This window comes from Cariama cristata, unplaced genomic scaffold (assembly GCF_000690535.1).
Source record: "Cariama cristata isolate BGI_N322 unplaced genomic scaffold, ASM69053v1 scaffold6537, whole genome shotgun sequence".
NCBI classification, from domain to species: domain Eukaryota; kingdom Metazoa; phylum Chordata; class Aves; order Cariamiformes; family Cariamidae; genus Cariama; species Cariama cristata.
This window is the reverse complement of record NW_009624902.1, coordinates 56,351-75,471: the sequence shown is the minus strand read 5'-3', so window position 1 is coordinate 75,471 and position 19,121 is coordinate 56,351. Positions and strand designations below refer to the sequence as shown.

General features: G+C 35.7%; 1 protein-coding gene across 1 annotated transcript in view; it reads right to left on the bottom strand.

Moving 5' to 3' along the window:
* Positions 1-775: 775 nt before the first annotated feature.
* CTNNA2 (catenin (cadherin-associated protein), alpha 2) overlaps positions 776-19,121 on the bottom strand; it is a gene marked incomplete at its 5' end in the record, with an annotated part of 63,424 nt that continues 45,078 nt past the window's right edge. The window contains 2 exons of the mRNA XM_009703373.1: positions 776-1,930; positions 18,597-18,740. Of these exons, the coding sequence (XP_009701675.1) occupies positions 1,643-1,930; positions 18,597-18,740 (432 nt within the window). The remainder of the gene's footprint in view (positions 1,931-18,596; positions 18,741-19,121) is intronic.

Here is a 19,121-nt window from a genome sequence, read left to right as displayed (position 1 = left end):
TACAGTACAACTAAACAAAGCAAAAATAGTAATTTCCTAAAAGGCCTCTGACAGTACATTTCTTTATATAGATTGTGTAGGAGGGCAATATAAAAATTTGATTTTTTGCTATTCTGAGGAATAATCACCATATCTGAGACAAGCATCCAAACATCTCAAAAACTCTGTAAGGGTTATACATGTCAATTATGGTATATGTCACTGTTTATCACAGTGTTTCATATCCCTATGAGCTCATGAATGTTCTCTTAAGTTGTTAATATTTAATTATAAGAAAAAGAAATACATGATCATTGTTTTATTTTCCTATATACCAAGAACTTTCCATAACAATAATACAATCTCTGTAGTTGAGCCAGCTGTTGGGGCTAAAAGGGAATAAAAGTAGATACTGCATTTCTTTGTGCAGTGGTCTTTATACAGCTCTATACAGTGTGGCACAATAGATGATTTCCAAGGTTCTGAGATGTCCACCTTATAAGTTTAATAAATTGAATTATCTTTATGCTGTTTCTGAGGTGTATTTAAACAATGTCATCCCATATGACACACGTCTCATAAGTATTGAGGCTTAAATCTGTCTCAGATTTAAACTCTTTTCAACCCACTGACCATGTTTGGCTATCCTGGTTATAAAAAATGAGAAAATGAATGTCACGTCACCCTTCCTTCACACACACACGGAAAAAAAAAGGATGCATGAGGCAAAATTAATCACTGTCTATAGCAACTATGGTGCAGGCGATATCTGTACGTTAAAAGAGACAAGCCATGCTGACGATTCCAAGGTTAAATGAGTTTATTGAGTTAGTGGTTACAATGGTATGTCAGATACCTGTAATCCAAGCTACACCTACATATTTGCCTCTAAATTATCACACTGTCAGTTTCCGTGTCTCTAAACATTCCACCATCAGGTCTTCTATTACTAATATTATAATAATACTCATAATAATAATCATAATATAAAAGGCAATGTCAATCACCATATTGTGCTTCATACTCCACCATAAGGAATTCAATTGGTAAAAGTAAACCTCTGGTCATATTAATGGGATTAATTGAAATGTGAGCAATCATAACACTACTAGAATATAAAGAACAAAATATGGTTTAAAAGAAGCATTTTTAAGATGAATTAGTTTGTATCTGTTTTAAAAATTCACATACTATAATGAAGATGACTTAAAAGTTATATCATTTAATTATTGGGCCACACATTTAAGCATATTGGCTAGTACATTTTTGCACTGGAACAGAAGCAATACAAGCTTTATGATCTACCATTACAATTCCATTTTTTTCACTTAATATACCTGCCAACCTAATGTTTCTTGCATGCATAAAAATTTCTGGGTTTAGACTTGAATTTATTATTTAACCCACACATACCCTTGTGATGCAAATTCTTTGGCCAATTTAATGCTATAGTTTAGTTTAAAAAGGAAGCTTGGAATAAGTCCATTTAACATCAGAAGAGAATGCCCCAAATTTTGGCATTGCAGAAAGTTAGTTACTTCAATAGAGTCTCAGGTTGCATGCAAATTGACGCTGCTTCACCCCCACCCCATGCCAGACGCATACAAGTCGGCAGGTATGCATACAAAAAGAATATAAAACCCTCCTGGTAAAGCTCAGTGTTTTAGAATGAATCCATAGCTTTAAATTCACTTAAGGCCTGTACAGGGGAAATATGTTTCTTCTGGGACCCTCTTCTCACTCTTGTCTGATATTCTTCTGGTTTTTCTCTCTTTACTAGAGGTTTCTTCTCAGGGGCCTTCATCTTCCAAGATACAACTGGTGAGTTCACTGCAGCAGTACCATAGACCTTCTGATATTTAGTAGAAGCCACATATGATGCTTTCACTGTAAGGACGACAGCGTTCATCAGATTTTTAGCTGCCTGGATGAGAGAAGTGGCACTGTCCAGCTACAAATAGAAAAGAAAATGAAACACAGCAAGGTTACTCCACACTTGGATCACAGGACCATTTCCTGACTGAAGCCTGGATACTCTCTGATCTCTAATATTAAAGATGAAATGAATTGTCTCTCTCGGTATTAATCAAGTAGCTTGTAGTAACAAGCACAAGCAACAGCACGCACCAAATTGTAAAGGTAATACTGAAGTACTTCATATTCAATTTTTTAATAATTCAAAGGAAAAGCTTGTGTTTGGGGTTTTTTTGTTGATTCTTTTTCTATGGGTGAAGAAGTTGCCTCTTTTTTTCACAAAAAAGTTACTTCTCACTTAAACCTTTAAAAATTTACTTTTACATGTCAGAAGCTGCAAAACAGGTCAACAGGGATTTTTCCCAAGTGTCCAGGTTTGTTCTAATTATTCCTATTAAGCCCAGGATAACACCCTCAATGATGTCTACAGGAACAGTGTGAGGCCAGTGCTGAGCTTGTTAGAGAATCCCATCTGAGAAGATGAAAGGAGATTTTTGAAACCCCTAAAGAAATAAAAAGATGAAACAGTTAACTGCAGGTTTTTGTAGCTACTGCAACATGTGAGCTACTTATGTTCACAAGGAATCTTACTTTACGATTAGCAGAATTTTCATACATATACCCTTGTGTTTCCCCCATGCAGGAGTCTGCCTGAGGTTCCTGGGTCCTCTGGATGTAAGAGGCCTGAAGAACTTTTTGAACTTCAAACCATTGGGATTTCCAATCAGCAAGCTTCCATCATACACTGAAATCAAGTACCTATCCCTGGCCAAATATTTCAAAAGGATTTAAGCATATAATGGGACTTCCAAAGCAATGTCTCAATGTTCCAAAACACAAATTAGGCACTTACCAAATCCAACTGAACATCCTCAAATTAGTAGGTGCTAAAAATATTTTCTAAAGTACTATAGCAACCCAGGATATTATTTAGGTTGTTCAATTATCCCTTTCACAAAATACTGAAAAAGTGGGATACGTTCTTTGTGACAAAGTCTTTCAGTTCTACCATGGAAACTGCCTCAATTTTTTATAAGTCTTTCCCAGTTTGTAAGAATGATTTTGAATGTAATATTATTATGTTAACTCTTTAATTCCACACCACTTGATCAGTAAGTTCTTAGCTATTTTTAAGTAGTATAAAAGCCCTGTCTCCCTCCAAACCCTTCCTGCTCCATATTTTAGGAGCGTATGATTCCTTAACATGAACGTTAAGCAAAGTAACCAGGATAAATACTCATAAGGCAATAACAAAAAACTATATTATACTTCACCTCTAGTATTTTGAATCATTAACAGAAGAAGAGTTCAGGAGAAACCTCGTTCTGAAGCGTCAGTGACTGATGTGAACAAGAGTAGACATTACAGCAAACCTGTGTCTGGAACCACATTAACCTATAGACTTACCTATTATTTTTTATTTCCTCAGCTGTGGCCCTATACTCATTATGATTCATTAAATACGTAAACAGTTACATACAGTGAGGTGAAAAGCATAAAAGCATTTTAATGATTTTCACGTACTTAGTGCCATTCCCTGAAATGCACAGTTAATTGCCTGCCCCCCATAAATATTTTTCCTCAGGATTAATTTGTATTTTCTGTTAGTAAAAGAAACTAAGTTAAAAGATGGAAAATTACATTATATGGCAGAAACATGACTGTTCAATAGAGAGTAATGAAATATAATTCAGCATAGTGTTATTCTATAACCACACTACTGCATGATTTATAAGGCAATCTGTATGTTTGTTGGCAAATAACAGACCATACTCTATTAAATTAGGATATTCTAATTTACTGCAGAGATCTACAATCAAGCATTATTCATTGTTAAATGATTCTTTTTGAAATGCTGGTGGATTGATACTGAATATAAAGTGATATCGTCAAATAGTACTTACTTCATAATCAATGTCGATAAACTGACTGGATCAAGCCTATATTGCACATTCCTGAGTGAATTCTATTTGTTGAAGGTTTCTAATGGCCTCACATTTTCCAGCGTTTCTTTATGAAAAGAATTCTGGTAGCTGTTTTACATGGGGCATATATTAAGGAACAGAATGATTAAAGGAAGCATTCTGAAATGAGGAGGGACCTAAATTAGATGGTCAAAACCATACAAAGGATGTAATCTACACCTGCAAACACATTAGTAATTTTATGGAGTATATTGATAAGGGGGAGCAGAAGCATGTACTTCTGCAAGATCAGATGTGGATTACAATGGTGTCTTTTAGAAAACCACGTTATGTATTTTGATGCCATTTTAATTACCTCTAGTTTCAATCTTCTGTTATAGTAGATAAAAGCTCTCTGTTTTCACCATTATTAATCACATTTTAACATGCAGATACTTAGTCCTTGTCCTTAATATCCATTCATATGATAAAATGCTTTCAAGCCTTGGAATGAGAAAAGAGACATAAAAACCCCATAATAGAATTAGGCTATGAGTGTTTTCCAAAATCTGCTGGTAGCCATGCCATGTACCCAATTTGGTTACCCAAGCACTTCCAGTGATTGTCTTATTTCCTCCCGCTCCTTGCTTGTATTATGGCTCAGTAAAGAAGAATTAAACTGAATGAACACAATTTCAATTAACATTTAGATCTTACTACACCACTACTTCAGTTTTAAGCTGTGCTTTGTAATCATGAGAGCTACAGTGGCATAAAGCTGGAACGAGGCAGCAGTGAATCAAGCCCTTAGTGTGTTAATTCCTTACAAAATGTGGGCACAGAAACATATGCACTTTTCCAAACAGACAATGTTAATAATAAAAAAAAATAAGAAAGAAAATTAACATTTCAAATAAAAGTACCACTAGGAGATTATTGCATAGTACAGAAGGCAAACTTCACTCCCTAGCAACGGTTAGGGAATTATGAATATAACGATAGCTTTCCGTGCTAACAGCTAACAGAGCCTTTGACTTGCTACACAAAGTAATAGTGTTCTGCTACTTAGATCTCTTTGCAAATACATTTGCCTCCATTTAGGAAAAAAAGCCCTCTTAAATGTAAGAGATAAATTTAGGTTATTGGCCCATAAAACTCCAAGAACAGAGAATGCTGGGGAGAATTCAAAATTCATAAAGAACCTAAGAATTACTGTACTGGAGCCGGTCACTTATCCAGCTTAAAACTGCCATCTACCCAGGGAAGGCATAAATCATTCAGAAAAAAATTAAAAAGATTTTGCTACAAGCTAACTTTGCAATTAGTGAGTGCAAGGGTAGAACACTGGAGCAGTAGAGCCTATTATCTGCCAAGAAGATAATTTCAGGGGTCTTTTCCCCAAAAAATCCTTAAAGCTTTGATGAGTTTTTTATCTGCTTATAAGCTGTGCTGCATTTTTCTTGCACTATATACAGAATTTTCCAGAATCTTGTGACAATCAAGATTTCTTGCTTCTTTTACATATACACATAATCTAAGTAAATTAACCAGCAATTATAATACCAAAATAGCTGAAGAAGCAGCAGAGAATAAAGCTGGAAAATTTTTTCCTTTAATAGTAAAGCAAATGAAAAGAGATGTTCTCCCTGCATTGTCACATCACTGTAATGGGGAAGAATTATACCACAGCTTTTAGAAAGGAGAAAATTTAATTTCCAGAGATATCTTCATATTTATAATCAGAAATACACCACAAAAAGTAAGGGAAATAGAGAAAAAAAAAAATCTGTATTTCCAGTGAGCAAGGATATAGTATAGGTAGTTTTAAAAGAGCTGGTTGTTTAAGAATGTTCCATATCGTGATTGTTTATTTTAATAAACCTTGAAAAGTGAGGGAAGACATCAAAAGAATTGTAGATAGTTCCTAGTCTGAAAATATTTGAGCAACGCAAATAGAATGACCTGTGAAATTATAGGCGAGTTCAGCTGACAGCACTCCGAAATAAAATAATGCAATGTCTATGACAGACTCCACAAATAAAGAGAGGAAAGAAATGCAGTTAATGGTAACCAAATGATTTTGCGAGTAAAAATATTTTCAAAGTAACCTACATCATATTTTGATGTGATTAAACTATGCATTGCTTAAAATAATGCTGTTGATGTAACTGGACCTTTGAAAGGTGTTTTGCTTGGTACTACATGACAGTTTGATTAAAAACTCAGCTTATAAAAAAATAACAAGGCACCTACCAAATGATTCCAAATTCTCTAACAGTCAAATTTCCAAAGTATGTATACACAAAAAAAACCATTGCTGAACAGTGACTTTTGCAGTGAGCTATTGGAGAAACCATTTGTTAGTTTTACAATATTAATATTTTTGTTAAAAAACTGGAAAAACATCACAATCGATGAAATCTGCAAATAACATAACAATTGGGAAAGTGGTAAGTCATTCAGACAGCAAGTGATTGATATCTAATAAGCTGGTAAAAGTCAGAAATGTAGATTTCAGTTTGGCCAACTTTATAGCACATGATACCTACTTATACAGTAAGGAACTTTATCCTATGCAAGATCCTAGGCAATCAGTCCTTGAGTACACAAAAAGGAGGACACTGATGAAATAGGTTAAATTATCATATTCAGTTTATTGTGTGTCCACAGTTGTGGAAAACTGAGTCCTCTTCTCAATGCCAGAACAATACTGAGGAACTGAAAAGAATTTAAAGAACCTTAAGAACAAAAAACATCTTTTCTGGGAAAAAGTTTATTCAGTCAGCTCTGTTTTTTCCATTAATAAAGTGAATGATTAAAATATGAGTTGATCAAAATCAGCAAGTACATAGTAACAGAAAGTTGATAATATTTCAAGTTCAACAGATTAGACAAAGATATAACAAAACTTAACGGCTGAAAGGTGAAGCAGGTCATTTTAGTTATTAATTAGCTGAAATTTTTTAGCAGTGATATTCAATTAATCACAAGAACTCATGAAAGATAGTGATTCTATCTCTACAAATTGTGAAATTAATATTGGACGTTTTTGCTTAATATGTACAATCTAAGTATAACTATTGGACATTTTTAATGCACATCAATTCAGGGAGCCTATGCATTAGTTATGCAGGAAGACAGCTTAGATGATAACAATGGCGCCCACATTGACCTTGAAATGTGTGAATGCAAAAAATTAGCATTAGTAATTATTGATAAATAGAGTTTAGTCTGGTTTACTTTGTACAGATTGGGAGAAGCAATTGTCATTTATTTAACATGTAACCCTTCAAATACTCTTGGCTAAGACTTGATTTGTATGCCTTTAGCAGATAACTTAGGCATTGCCAAGCCCTTAGGGCTATCTGTGAATTCTGGGTGCACTCCCTGCTTGTCCTCCTTTTCCAAGCAAGTTCATACTTTTGTGGACAAGTACAGTTACCGTTATCACAAACGAAAAGTCAATTAACAGCCTCTAGAGCAACTGAGGTTACATGAAGCAATTACGAATCTGGACAGTGAATCAGGAATACCATTTTCCCAGATGACATTCTTACCCAATAGACCATTTTCTTCTCAGCTATATTTAATAGTAAATCCAGTCCTACATATGTATGTAAGATTTATGTAAGAAAATGATCTTATTCGTAATAGTTATGTATTACATTTCTGTGGCACTTTTCGTGCATAAACCATGATACTTAGTGACAGCCAATGCAAGAATGGCTTATTTGCTATTCACATGCACTCATCCCTACGGTAGGAGACTTCTGCTATTTATCAGCACTACTATGCAATGGCTGAAGCCGTATTTCAGTCACTTGAAAACGCGCATAAGGTTTTTGCCAGATATGGGTCCATTGTGAGAAAGCTATTATATATTTGAAATTCTGTAACAAACAAAATGTCATTCTTTGCAATGTAATGTGGTCACAATGGTGTTAAAAAGGGATCTGTGGCTATGTAGAGAAAATGGCATTATACTCTTCTTTTTCTAGCTATTTATTTTCACATTTGATTGAAATTAACTTATTCCTTTATACATGTGGAATATTTAATTCATTCTGGGGGTAGTTGTGTTTTATAGGTGGCCAATCCACTGAATAACTGTCCTCATCTGCATTTTTTCAATTACAGGTAAGAAACCCATAAGGATTCTCAAGCCCATTTAGTTGTATTTAACAAAGGCTGCCATCTCTTAGGACAACAGAAGGCATACAGGTATACCAAGAACTATGGGTATCTTCTGTCTTCTATGGACTATTGCCATTTTGAAACATATGTTTAATTTACAAGGTCAACAGGTGACCAACTGCTTTATATCAGTTTGAAAAAGCATAAGTATATAAAAATACTCCCAATACTAGCATTCCCAATAAAAGATAAACAAACATAATACAAAAAATTTGTAGACATGCAGTTGATTTACTTATTCCAGTTACCCTGTCCTTCTCTGTGTTCCCCCCAACCCGTGTAAAAAAAAAAAAAAAAAAAAAAAAAAAAAAAAGGATAAAAGACAAAACAATATCCCAGTTCATTTGCTTTGAGGAGAATACTTAATATGAAACTAAAAACAATCTAAAATTGGGGGGGGCTATACTTCATTCCCTAAATGAAGAGATTTGAAGAAGTAATCGAAGTTTATGATAAAATAAGAATACTAACCATGTAAAGTCAAGGAATACCATCTAAATGCCCTCAAATGTATTCAGCAGTCCTACAAAAAAACCTTTGATTTTATTGTAGGAAGACATAAAGGATACTTCACTGAAACCCAGGAGCTCTGCGTAACTTTTGTTTTTTCCATAAGCATCGAAAATAGTGAGCCATGCACCAAATCAGAATTGCTCAGCTAGCAGAGACTGTACTTAAATTTCATAGTGGGTGCCAGAAAGCTTACAATTTTCTTTTTTTTTTTTTTGAGGAAAAAAAATGTCTTTTTGGTTTCTCAGTTGAGAGACTGAAACATAGACTTCAATGTCATGGTCATTTGCCTATTTACTCATCTTACTTTGCTTTGTCCTCTCTTCTCTCCTCATCAATAACTACAAGCAGCTGGATCTTTAACAAGAAGCCTTGAGAAAAGCCAGACTCAGAGGTTATAGTCTGAAGATACTGAATCCAGTTGTCTTTGGCCAAACAGCCAAGAGTACACCACTAGAGATATTAGGAGGCATCTCCAACTCTGCTGTCCAGCCAGCCCTAGCAAGTTATACATGCACTGAAATTGCTTACTGGGTCATCTAGTAACATAGTAAAGCATCCAATTGTAAATCATGTCAAAGTTTAGGTTTCTGCTAAGAGTGGCAGGCTACCAAGAACAGTTCTAATGAACGTACTAGTGTGCATGTTCTGGAGCAAAACACACACAAAGAACATTAATGTTGGAAATGTAGATGCTTTACAAGGTTGGAGTTTAAGGATCACAGCTCAGGGATGAGATAGCTAGTATGTGTTTTAGGCAGGACTCAGATTCTTATTTTCTTCTACTTAGTCCATCTAGTTTTACATATGCTTTGTTGTACTTCTGGAAATCACTAAATGCCTTTCTGATTTAGACTATATCAAAATGTCATTTTTATATCAATGGCTGATGTTCCATATTGTCAGTGTTTGTCCTTCCAATGAGCTAGCACGAAAGCTCATATTTTAACAATTGAAATGATGAAATGAAAAATAAGACAACAGAAAAAACTAAATGTTAAGGTTACCCAATCCTTTTTGAGAAATATAATTATTACAGACTAAACTCTGACCTAGTAGTCTCAAAGTTGAAAAAAACATTTTGGAATTTCTGATAGATATTGAAGTTTTTCTATTCATCAACTGTATTTACAGTCAATAATTATTTATCCAATAGAACATTTTTGCTATAACGCAAAATTTACAATTTTTCTTGTAGATATAAAACATAATGTAGATTATTTCCTCATTATTTACTATTTAATTAACACATTGTTGCATTCTTTTCAGAATTTAATGGGAGAAAATATTCTAACTTGTAATAAAAAATTTCTCAGAACCAGTTCTTTTTCTTCTGCTCATTATCTGCCACTGCACAGCAGGAAAAAGATGCCAAAACAGTACAATTCATACCATATACCAGAAACATTGTAAGGACAAGCAATCATATATAGCATTGAATTTATTAAATAAGCTTGTTTTATCAGTCATTTTCATGCTACAACACTGCCTAAAAACTCTCGGAGTCTGTTACTGAACGGATATCTGACATCAGTCTGAATGCCTAAACATCTGGAACAATTCCACAGACCAAAGAAGAAATCCTCAGTCACTGAAGCCAAAGGAGTTCTGTAGATGGGAACAGTATTTCACCCCACAATTTTGCCAGCACTATGGTTGTGTATGCTACATGTTTTCTTTGCTACAGTTGCATGCAGAGGAAGAAACACTTTCTACATCAACCTGCAATTGGCAAACATGTGAATGAGTCTTCTGCCATGATGGCTCAAGGGTTTTTACTTCTAAATCTGCCTCATTCTGCATAGAACCAATGCCTGGAGGATGATGCCTGTGATGGAATGCCATGGACAAAAAATGTGATTGTTTAATGACCATCACAGTTGCATTACTAATTATACAAAATTAGTACAACCACATTTACAACTTTAAAATCATTCTGTCCCATGGAATGGTTTGATCTGAATTCACAGAATCATAGAATCATAGAATCATTTGGGTTGGAAGGGACCTTTAGAGGTCATCTAGTCCAACCCCCCTGCAGTGAGCAGGGACATCTCCAACTAGATAAGGTTGCTCAGAGCCCCATCCAGCCTGACCTTGAATGCCTCCAGGGATGGGGCTTCCACCACCTCTCTGGGCAACCTGTTCCAGTGCTTCACCACCCTCATTGTAAAGAATTTTTTCCCTATGTCAAGTCTAAATCTACCCTCTATTAGTTTAAAACCATTACCCCTTGTTCTGCCACAGCAGACCCTGCTAAAAAGTCTGTCCCCATCTCTCATATAGACCCCCTTCAGGTATTGGAAGGCTGCAATGAGGTCACCTTGAAAAGCCTTTTCTTCTCCAGGCTGAACAACCCCAACTCTCTCAGCCTGTCTTCATAGGAGAGGTGCTCAGCCCTAGGATCAATCATCGAATTTTTCGATGATTAACAGGAAACTGTTCGTATGATTGATTTGAAGATAAGCTCCTACCTAATCTTCAAGATAAAATGTCTGCAACAAAGTCCAAACTATATTTGACAGGATAGGCTAACGCAAACTATAACTAAGATTTTCTTGATATTGCCAGGAGGTCTACTGAAGAAAATTAGAGTAAGAAGTCTGTCGAAGTTCAGTATCAAGCTCAACAAAAAAGTCATTAATGCAAAACTTTATGTCAGTGGTCTGTATATTGCCAGGATTATATACACCATTTTATACAGGGATTCCTATGCCAGAAGTCTACACAAGATATGACATTGTCTGAACCTGATGCCACAGACAGAAATGCACAGACAGGACTCTGTCAAAAGCATCTCAGTACAAATGTCCACTTTCATATCCAATTGCAGTTAAATCTGAAAGAGGAAAAACTAGGATATCTAACTAGTCTGTGCTACTGATCTCCCTTCTCCTGACTTGAGTTCTGACTTGTATGTAATATGAAGATAGATATAATTTTTAAAAGCCCCAAATAATCTAGTGCTCTTTCAAAATAAGCTTTGGAAGATAAATCTTTTGTTCTTTATCTAGAGAACAGGTATAATAACAAGAAAATCAGGTCTTTCTTACAGTCTTACCTGAAGGGAGTTCAAATCTTGTCTGGTTGGCTAGAAATAGTACTTTCAGTGATAAAATGCAGGAGACTTTGGATTAAAAAAAAAAATTATAAAGCACAGAAACACTATATTCTTTACATGAGAATGTGTTATCTCCTGCTATTCCTCCTGATTTTGTCACAATGAAACAAAAAGAAAGCAGCATAATGCAGCATTTCAGATTGCAATGCTGAGAAATGTGATATTTTCCCAACTTCTTTTTTAATTTGTAAGAGTCTCAGAATGGTATCTGTATGTGAGTTATCTCCATGTCTTCAACTGTGAGGATCTGTCACATTTTGAGGCAAATTTGCTCCTTCAGCTAGCTTCATAGCTCTAAAGTTACGCTTGCTCAGGTCAGCACAGAGACACTTTGAAGATAGCTGCTTTACAGGCATAGCTGGCTTTTCTCAGGAAAGAACTTGGAAACAATGCATCAAACAGAGTCAAAATGAATAAAATTAAATCTTCTGGTAGAATGGAAGATAGTACCAAGGCAATTGTTCCTTGCTTCCTAACGTTTGCCTGCTGTTGTTCATGTATATTTTATGTTTCATAGAAGCAGATAAAGGGTTTGATAATTCAAGATATTTATCACTTCTGAGGTGCTAAAAGGCTTTTACTTCCTCAGAGTTGAGGGTCCTTGCAGTGTTGCTCAACTCGATCAGTGAAAATATCCCTTTCTCTGTTTGATTCCCTGAGCACTTTCCAGGACTTTATAACAGCATGCAATGAAATAAAGAAACAAAATTGACTCTCCACGGTATTCTTCAAGAGAAAGCCCCATTTCAGCTTTTCAGAAAAATCCCAGCACTGACAGAGCTCGCTTAATAGTATATGGCAAATAATTTGTAAAGGAAATTCTAGCATTTTATTCCAAATACATTATTCTCAATTAGCTGTTCTATTTCTTTGACCAACTCAATCAATGGTTAAATATTCATTAAGTGTTCCTTACTAGAAGGTTTTTCCCCTGGTCAATTACTGATTATACAATTTGTGAATGCATTTGTTCATTACACTTTTAACTTCAGCTAACACTAAATGTTATTAAAAAACAGCAAAACAGGTAAGAATTACTGCAGTCTGCAAAGAAATGAAACCAGATTAAAACAGAAACAATTGTAAAGCCTGTTGCAGTTCACAAGGAACGAACAAGCAAAGATGACAGGAAATTAGGAATCAATTGGAATGAGTAAAATCTTGCTCTGAATTGTAAAGGCTCATTTTTATTACTCACATTTTATTATGAAAATGTTCATGTAATCATAGAATATTTTAGGACGAAAAGAACCTTTTGAGGTCACCTAGTCCAATGCCCTGTTCAAAACAAATTGAATTAGATGAGGTTGTTCAGGATTTTGGTCTAATTCAAGTATATCCACGGATGGATAGTCTCCACATTTCTGGACTAGAGACCTCCACCCTGCACTTGAATTTCACTGCCCTTGAGGTAAAAATTTTTTTCCTTACATCTAATTGGAATTTCCCATGTTAAAATTTGTGTTTGTTGCCCCTTTTCCTGTCACTATGCACCTCTGACAAGTCTAGATCTGGCTTTTCTAGATCCTCCTGTTAGGTGGTTGTAGACAACAGCATCTCCCCTTAGCCTTCTCTTCTGTATACAAGCAAATGTATCTAAAAGAGTAGCATTGCTGATTTTGGCAGTCTCATTTTCAATGTTGCAAGATCAAGTATCTTATCCAAAGGGAAAAAATACCACTAATTATTGACAAATATTTAATAGCTCACTCCAGTTGGTTAAGTCCTGTACTACTCTCTTCAGAAAATATTCGTGTTAGGAAATCCTCATTTACTTGGTCTGTTTTCATTTGTGATTCAGTATTTTAGATATCATTTTCCCTGAACAACAAATGCAGAAGTACTTAGAGCCTCAATGATTCACATAACCCAAACGGTTTCTGTGCTTTTCACCTCAGGACAGTCTTCCCTGCACAAAACCAAATTAATTCAACCACATCTCCAAATCTTCCATCTAAACCAGAATTTATGTAAAGGAGATGAAGGAATAAACTCACCTGTTATTTAGAAGAATGGTGACATGAAAAAGCATTTGCACTGGCTCTTTTCTTATAAAGTTCGTACCTAACTTAAATATTGTATGTTATAGACTTTGTCTGCACTTACATGGCATCAGAAAAAATGTGACTGTATGTCTTTTAACATTAGTCAGGATCTGAGAACTGTTCATAGCTGGGTGCACTAGAACCCTCAGCAGCATTTTTTCAGATGTCTGTAACTGAACAATTTCTCTAGGAATGCAGGCAAGAAAAATAGGGGTGCTCACAAAAATCATTGAAACAATGTGTTCGGTGATCTAGTCAAGGTTTTCAGAGTTTCCACTTCTATAAATGAAGTTTTAATCTGCACTCATCCAACCTAATTCCAGGTGCTGGACCAAGGCATTCCAGGCTCCTTCTGTGCTTGATGGAGAAGACCAGGAACCATGGAGCACTTCAGATATTTCACAGGTTAATTTTCTGTGGAGATGGGCCGAAGTACCTCACGGTCTAAACTAAATGTAGAGATCCTAAATTGCATTAAAATCCTAAAGACAGTACAGTGAATCTGGGCAGAGATGCTCAACATCTGCAAAAAATTTGCCCTTGGATTTGACCCAGTAGTCCAAGAATTCAAACAAACTTACTGAATATTGTTGAGATTGTTTTCCTTCGTTCTCCCCAAAAGTGTCAAATGGGAGAAAACCACATACTATAAAATGTATCAATCTCTCCAACCTACAGAAAATAATGAGAATGGGGCCCCAAGAGAGCTCCTTTATATAGATAAATGCTCCTTACAAAACAATTTAAATATTTCTGTCCAGAAAAAATGAGGCAGTTTCCTTTCTCCAGCAGCTAAGTTCACAGAATGTTTACATCACTTACATAACAATATATACCTCAAAAGACCCCCAAGGCTAAACCCCCTGACTTTGTTTGTCTGAACACATGGTTGAATTCACCTGCCCAGGCCTCTGTAATTTTTTTAAGATGTTCCTAATCTAACTGGTTGCCAGCGTCTACCTGAAACAAGCATATCTGCTCTCTAGAAATGGCTGTTGATCTCCGATAATTATAAAGGAAACCTGGTGTGAACATCTCAGACACAGTCGTTTACTCTTGGCTAGATGAATCACTTTCCACATAGCAATGGAGATAATAGTCAAAAACTGCTCTTCATAATTCAAGCAGAATCTTTCTGAATAATAAAACACTCAGTTTTTGTTATACCATAGACCTACTCTCATTTTTTGCATGAATTGAGTGGGGTAGCCTCCCCCTGATACTGCAAGATTTCTTTCCAACTCTGTCTTTTTCAAACCGTACTTCTTAACTACAGTGAATTATTTCTCCTGTTTTCTTATTTTTATTTTTATTTGGCCATCCAATGTGGAAACTAGAATAAAGAATGGAAGACAGAGAAATGCTGGTCTTTAAAAAGGACATAGTGTTTGACACTTATTGTGATTCTATGGATCTTTTTTGCCTTTAGTGTGGCTCAGTATTCTCACATGCAGAAGGGAAATAATGACAATATTTGCTTCTGTTTTCAGTTTTATGAGGGTACACCATCGTGTTTGCTTTGAGACACTCAGATGGGACTGATAAAAATCCAAAGGATTATGATTGAACAGAATCATGTTTAATGTCTTTGAGATGCAACTGTCCCAGAAACAGAAAGACCAGGGTGTTAAGGCAGTCCTAGTTTCCTCCAACCACAATACTCTGTCCAAGTGCTATTGAGCATTTTTGTTGACAATTCAAATGAGCTGAGGTTGAAGTTTAAAAGGGTTGCAATTTAAATAAACACGAAGAGTCCTCTAGAATGCTGTGCACTATCATTGTGATTTCTTTGGCTTAAACAAGATTAAATCAAAAGTAATTAATTTTGAGTCAATGGTGTTACACCAGCCTAAAACTGCAGTAAGAGAGGGCAGGGTGATAAGCATCTATCTGCCAGCTGACATGGTTTGCAAACAGATGGTGCATTTCACAGCTCTCCCTCACTTCTCATGTAGAAAAAGAAGGTAAGAACCAACCCACAAAGTTTTAATTCAACTTGTAAGAGAAATCAGCCTGGTAAATACAGCAAATTTGGGAATTTTACATAGCCATCTTAATCACACTGAAAAAATGTTTGATCTTACACCATTAACGTATTGCTCACCCCTTGCCAGTATGTCTGAGGAACAAATCTGCAATTTAAATGCTGACCTCCTTAAATACATAGGTATAAATATACTACTTACTGGTTTTGCTTTGAGTTAGTAATACACAATGTGCTTAAAAATGTAAAACAACACAATTTTTAAGAATGCCTTACCGTAAAGTAACTTTCAGTTTGCAAAACACCTATGAAGATTTAACTTATTTAAATTAGCCTATACTGGGAAGAAGTTGCTTAGATATTTGCTTTAAAAGTTTCCATATTACGCACTAAATAAAATCGGTTGAAATCTAGGCTTCATTATATTTTACTTAATTTAAGTCTATGCAAATAATATAAAGTTAAAACAAACATAGTAATTGACTGAATATATATTTAAGCCAACGTTGTAAATACAGGAATCTGTGCACTTTAGACATTTTAATTTTTTTTTTAATCATAGCTGCCAGTAAAATAATTTAGTTGGGGAATTAGCTCAATAAATGTAAAATTAGGCTATTTATTCTCCCAGTGTTAAGTTGCTCAGGCAAACTCACATTCTGGGGTTCCATGGACAAAATTTGTTATTAGATTTGGCACAGGCAGATTCCAGGTTAACTATCACAACAGTTTATGTCATTTTGAATATCACTCCCTCTACAAACTCCCCCCTATACATGTCAGCCAAATGCTTATTTGCTCATGTTACAAGATAAATGTAGAGAGCAAATTTCTCTGGATTTAAAGTAATCCACCAAGATCTCTGTTCCATAATATTCCCTCAGTGCTGATCACTACTTCTAATTCACCACAATTACTGAATGACACCAATTTTGATTTCATGGTCCCCATCCTTATATCACTTTTAAAAAGAGTTTCCCCCTCTATGTCACCAAAATGCTTTCATATCATTTAAGTGAGATTAGGGGCACTGTACAGTTGGTCCTTATGTTTTACCAATTCTATGCAAAAAGTAAAGTCTCCTGCGTTATGCAAGAATAATTATGTGCAAAGACAATTTTGTAAATTCATCAGCAAAGGATGTGCTTAGGATCTAAATTAAATTTTACCTCAAAGCATTTGCCTCTGAAAAGAACAAACCTCAAATTATCTTTAACAGCAGCGATTCCTATGAAGTTTTCCCAATGAAACATTAGAGATTGACTAACCTTCTCTTCCTTTCCTACTGAAAAGATCAAAGTTTGCTAGGGAAGCTAAATTTGCTAGACAAGTTCTTGCCTTTGCAAAGGAAGATTTGGAGACTTCAGTGTTTAATTCACTAAAGGAATAAGCAACTCCTTGTACACATTATCCAAAGCTAGAAAAGCTACCACCTGTCAGGGAGCAAATTTCTTTATTCTGTGTCCTTATTTTTCTCTCTGGCAGGAAGGGAAACAGTCGTTAGTGAAAGTTTTGGTAGCTTTGTAAACAAGACTTTCATCCTCCCAGAATTTCATTCAGATCTCCTATGCATTGATACAAAGAGCATCACTGAGTCATCAGGGACGAATATCTATCCATCACTACTGACCAGTCCCCAATACCTGCCACTGACCAGAAGATGGAATGGTTTGCCTCCTATACCCAATTCCTCAAAGCCACCTAGTCACCTGAAAATAGAAGTACTTCATCAATCAGACTATGGACCACCTCTGCTGAAAAGGCTGTGATTGCACTCTCTTTGTCTTTGATTTACAGAGTATGCATTGCTGCCTTTTAGTGCCTTTGACTGAGATATGACAAGACCCCACAAGGAGCTAGTAAAGAGCTGTAAATGAACAAGAATAGCAAGATTTGTGGTATCCCTAGGGGCCAAAATCTTCATATGATCCTTCTTCTGCCCTTTAGTATGAGAGCTCTGACATCTTGACAGCTTTAACAGATACCCAAGAGGCAGAACAAGAAAGGAAGGTCTTCGTAGTCCATCTTGTCTTTTTTAAAATGCTGAGGGATATTAAAACAGTGAAACAGTAATACTTGGGGCCAAGGAAAATAGGTAACAAGACAGTGCTTTAAAGTAAAATAGTAGTTTAGGCAATGACACAAGAAAAACACCAAGAAATTCAGTCAGCAATATCCCTGCCCATCTCAAGTTCTTATCACAGAAAAACGCAAATGCTTTGATTTATAATTTCAAAGGTTAAATCTCAGTTACATCTCCTGGGATTTAATTTCCTGCTTAATTTTACATCTTCCAAAATTTACCTTTGAATTTTATTTCATCTATAAAATAAGTGTTATAATTGGCCTATTGTCAATACATAGCTTAATAAACATTCTGGATAAAGCAAACAAAAACAGTAACAGAATATAGAAAATAAAACTCCTGTCCTGTATAAACAGGTATTATCCACATTTCACAATGATAAATATATAAATAACAGCTTCTATCTTTAATCAGAAAGTACTTTAGAAAAATGATGGCTGCACTATTGTAATTAAATTAATGGTAGTTTAGTAACTGAGTTCAAGAGGACCAGAGTCTGCCTTTTCACAATGAGAGATAAACATTAAAGGATCAGTTTAGCCACCAGTAAATGGACCACCTCTGCAAAGAAACATGACCGTTGCTTTACAGATGACATTAATTCTAGGACTTTGGAAGAGGAAGGAAATGAGTTTTTGCAGGTGACTAGACCATGACATGCAATTAATTCTGTGAGGCCTATGGTTAACTGAAAAAAAAAAAAAGCTAACCAAAAAATGTCCCATTCTCATGTATGTTCCCTCCACCCCCAGATCTATAGAAAGAGTTAAAGACATAGATGAGACAGGAGGTTACTCACCGTCGAGGAGTCACCGCTTCCGGTCTCAAGCGTAGCTCCCTCAGCACAGGTGGGTGGGTGGGTAGAAAGTTGACTAGCCCTGCCCCCATCTATGACATCACACTCTACCTCATAAAAGGTAGTGAAAGTGCTTTGAACTCCAGTCTGATTTCCGAGAGATACAGAAAAGAGATAGTGAGAGAGAGAGCAAGAGAAATATTGTGCCATAGCGTAGAGGTGAGGAGAGAGGAAAACGTGTGCTGAAGGAGCTATGCTTGGTCAAGGAAACAGGGACTCTTCCATGATGAGTAACCCCGCTGTCTGGTGGTTCCTCTCACTTGCTCCCATAGCACAGGTTAAGCATGCAAGCCCTACAGGGTTTGCCGATTGGGAAAGGGGATAAATTTCGGCACCTTTGGATGAAAACCAGAGAGGATAGAAAGCTCTATCCCTATTAAAAGCTGATTGACATCAGATTGGGCATGAATTTAGTTAATAGATTTCCAAGTAGCATTATTTTGTGTATGGTTTTGAACAGCTGAACCG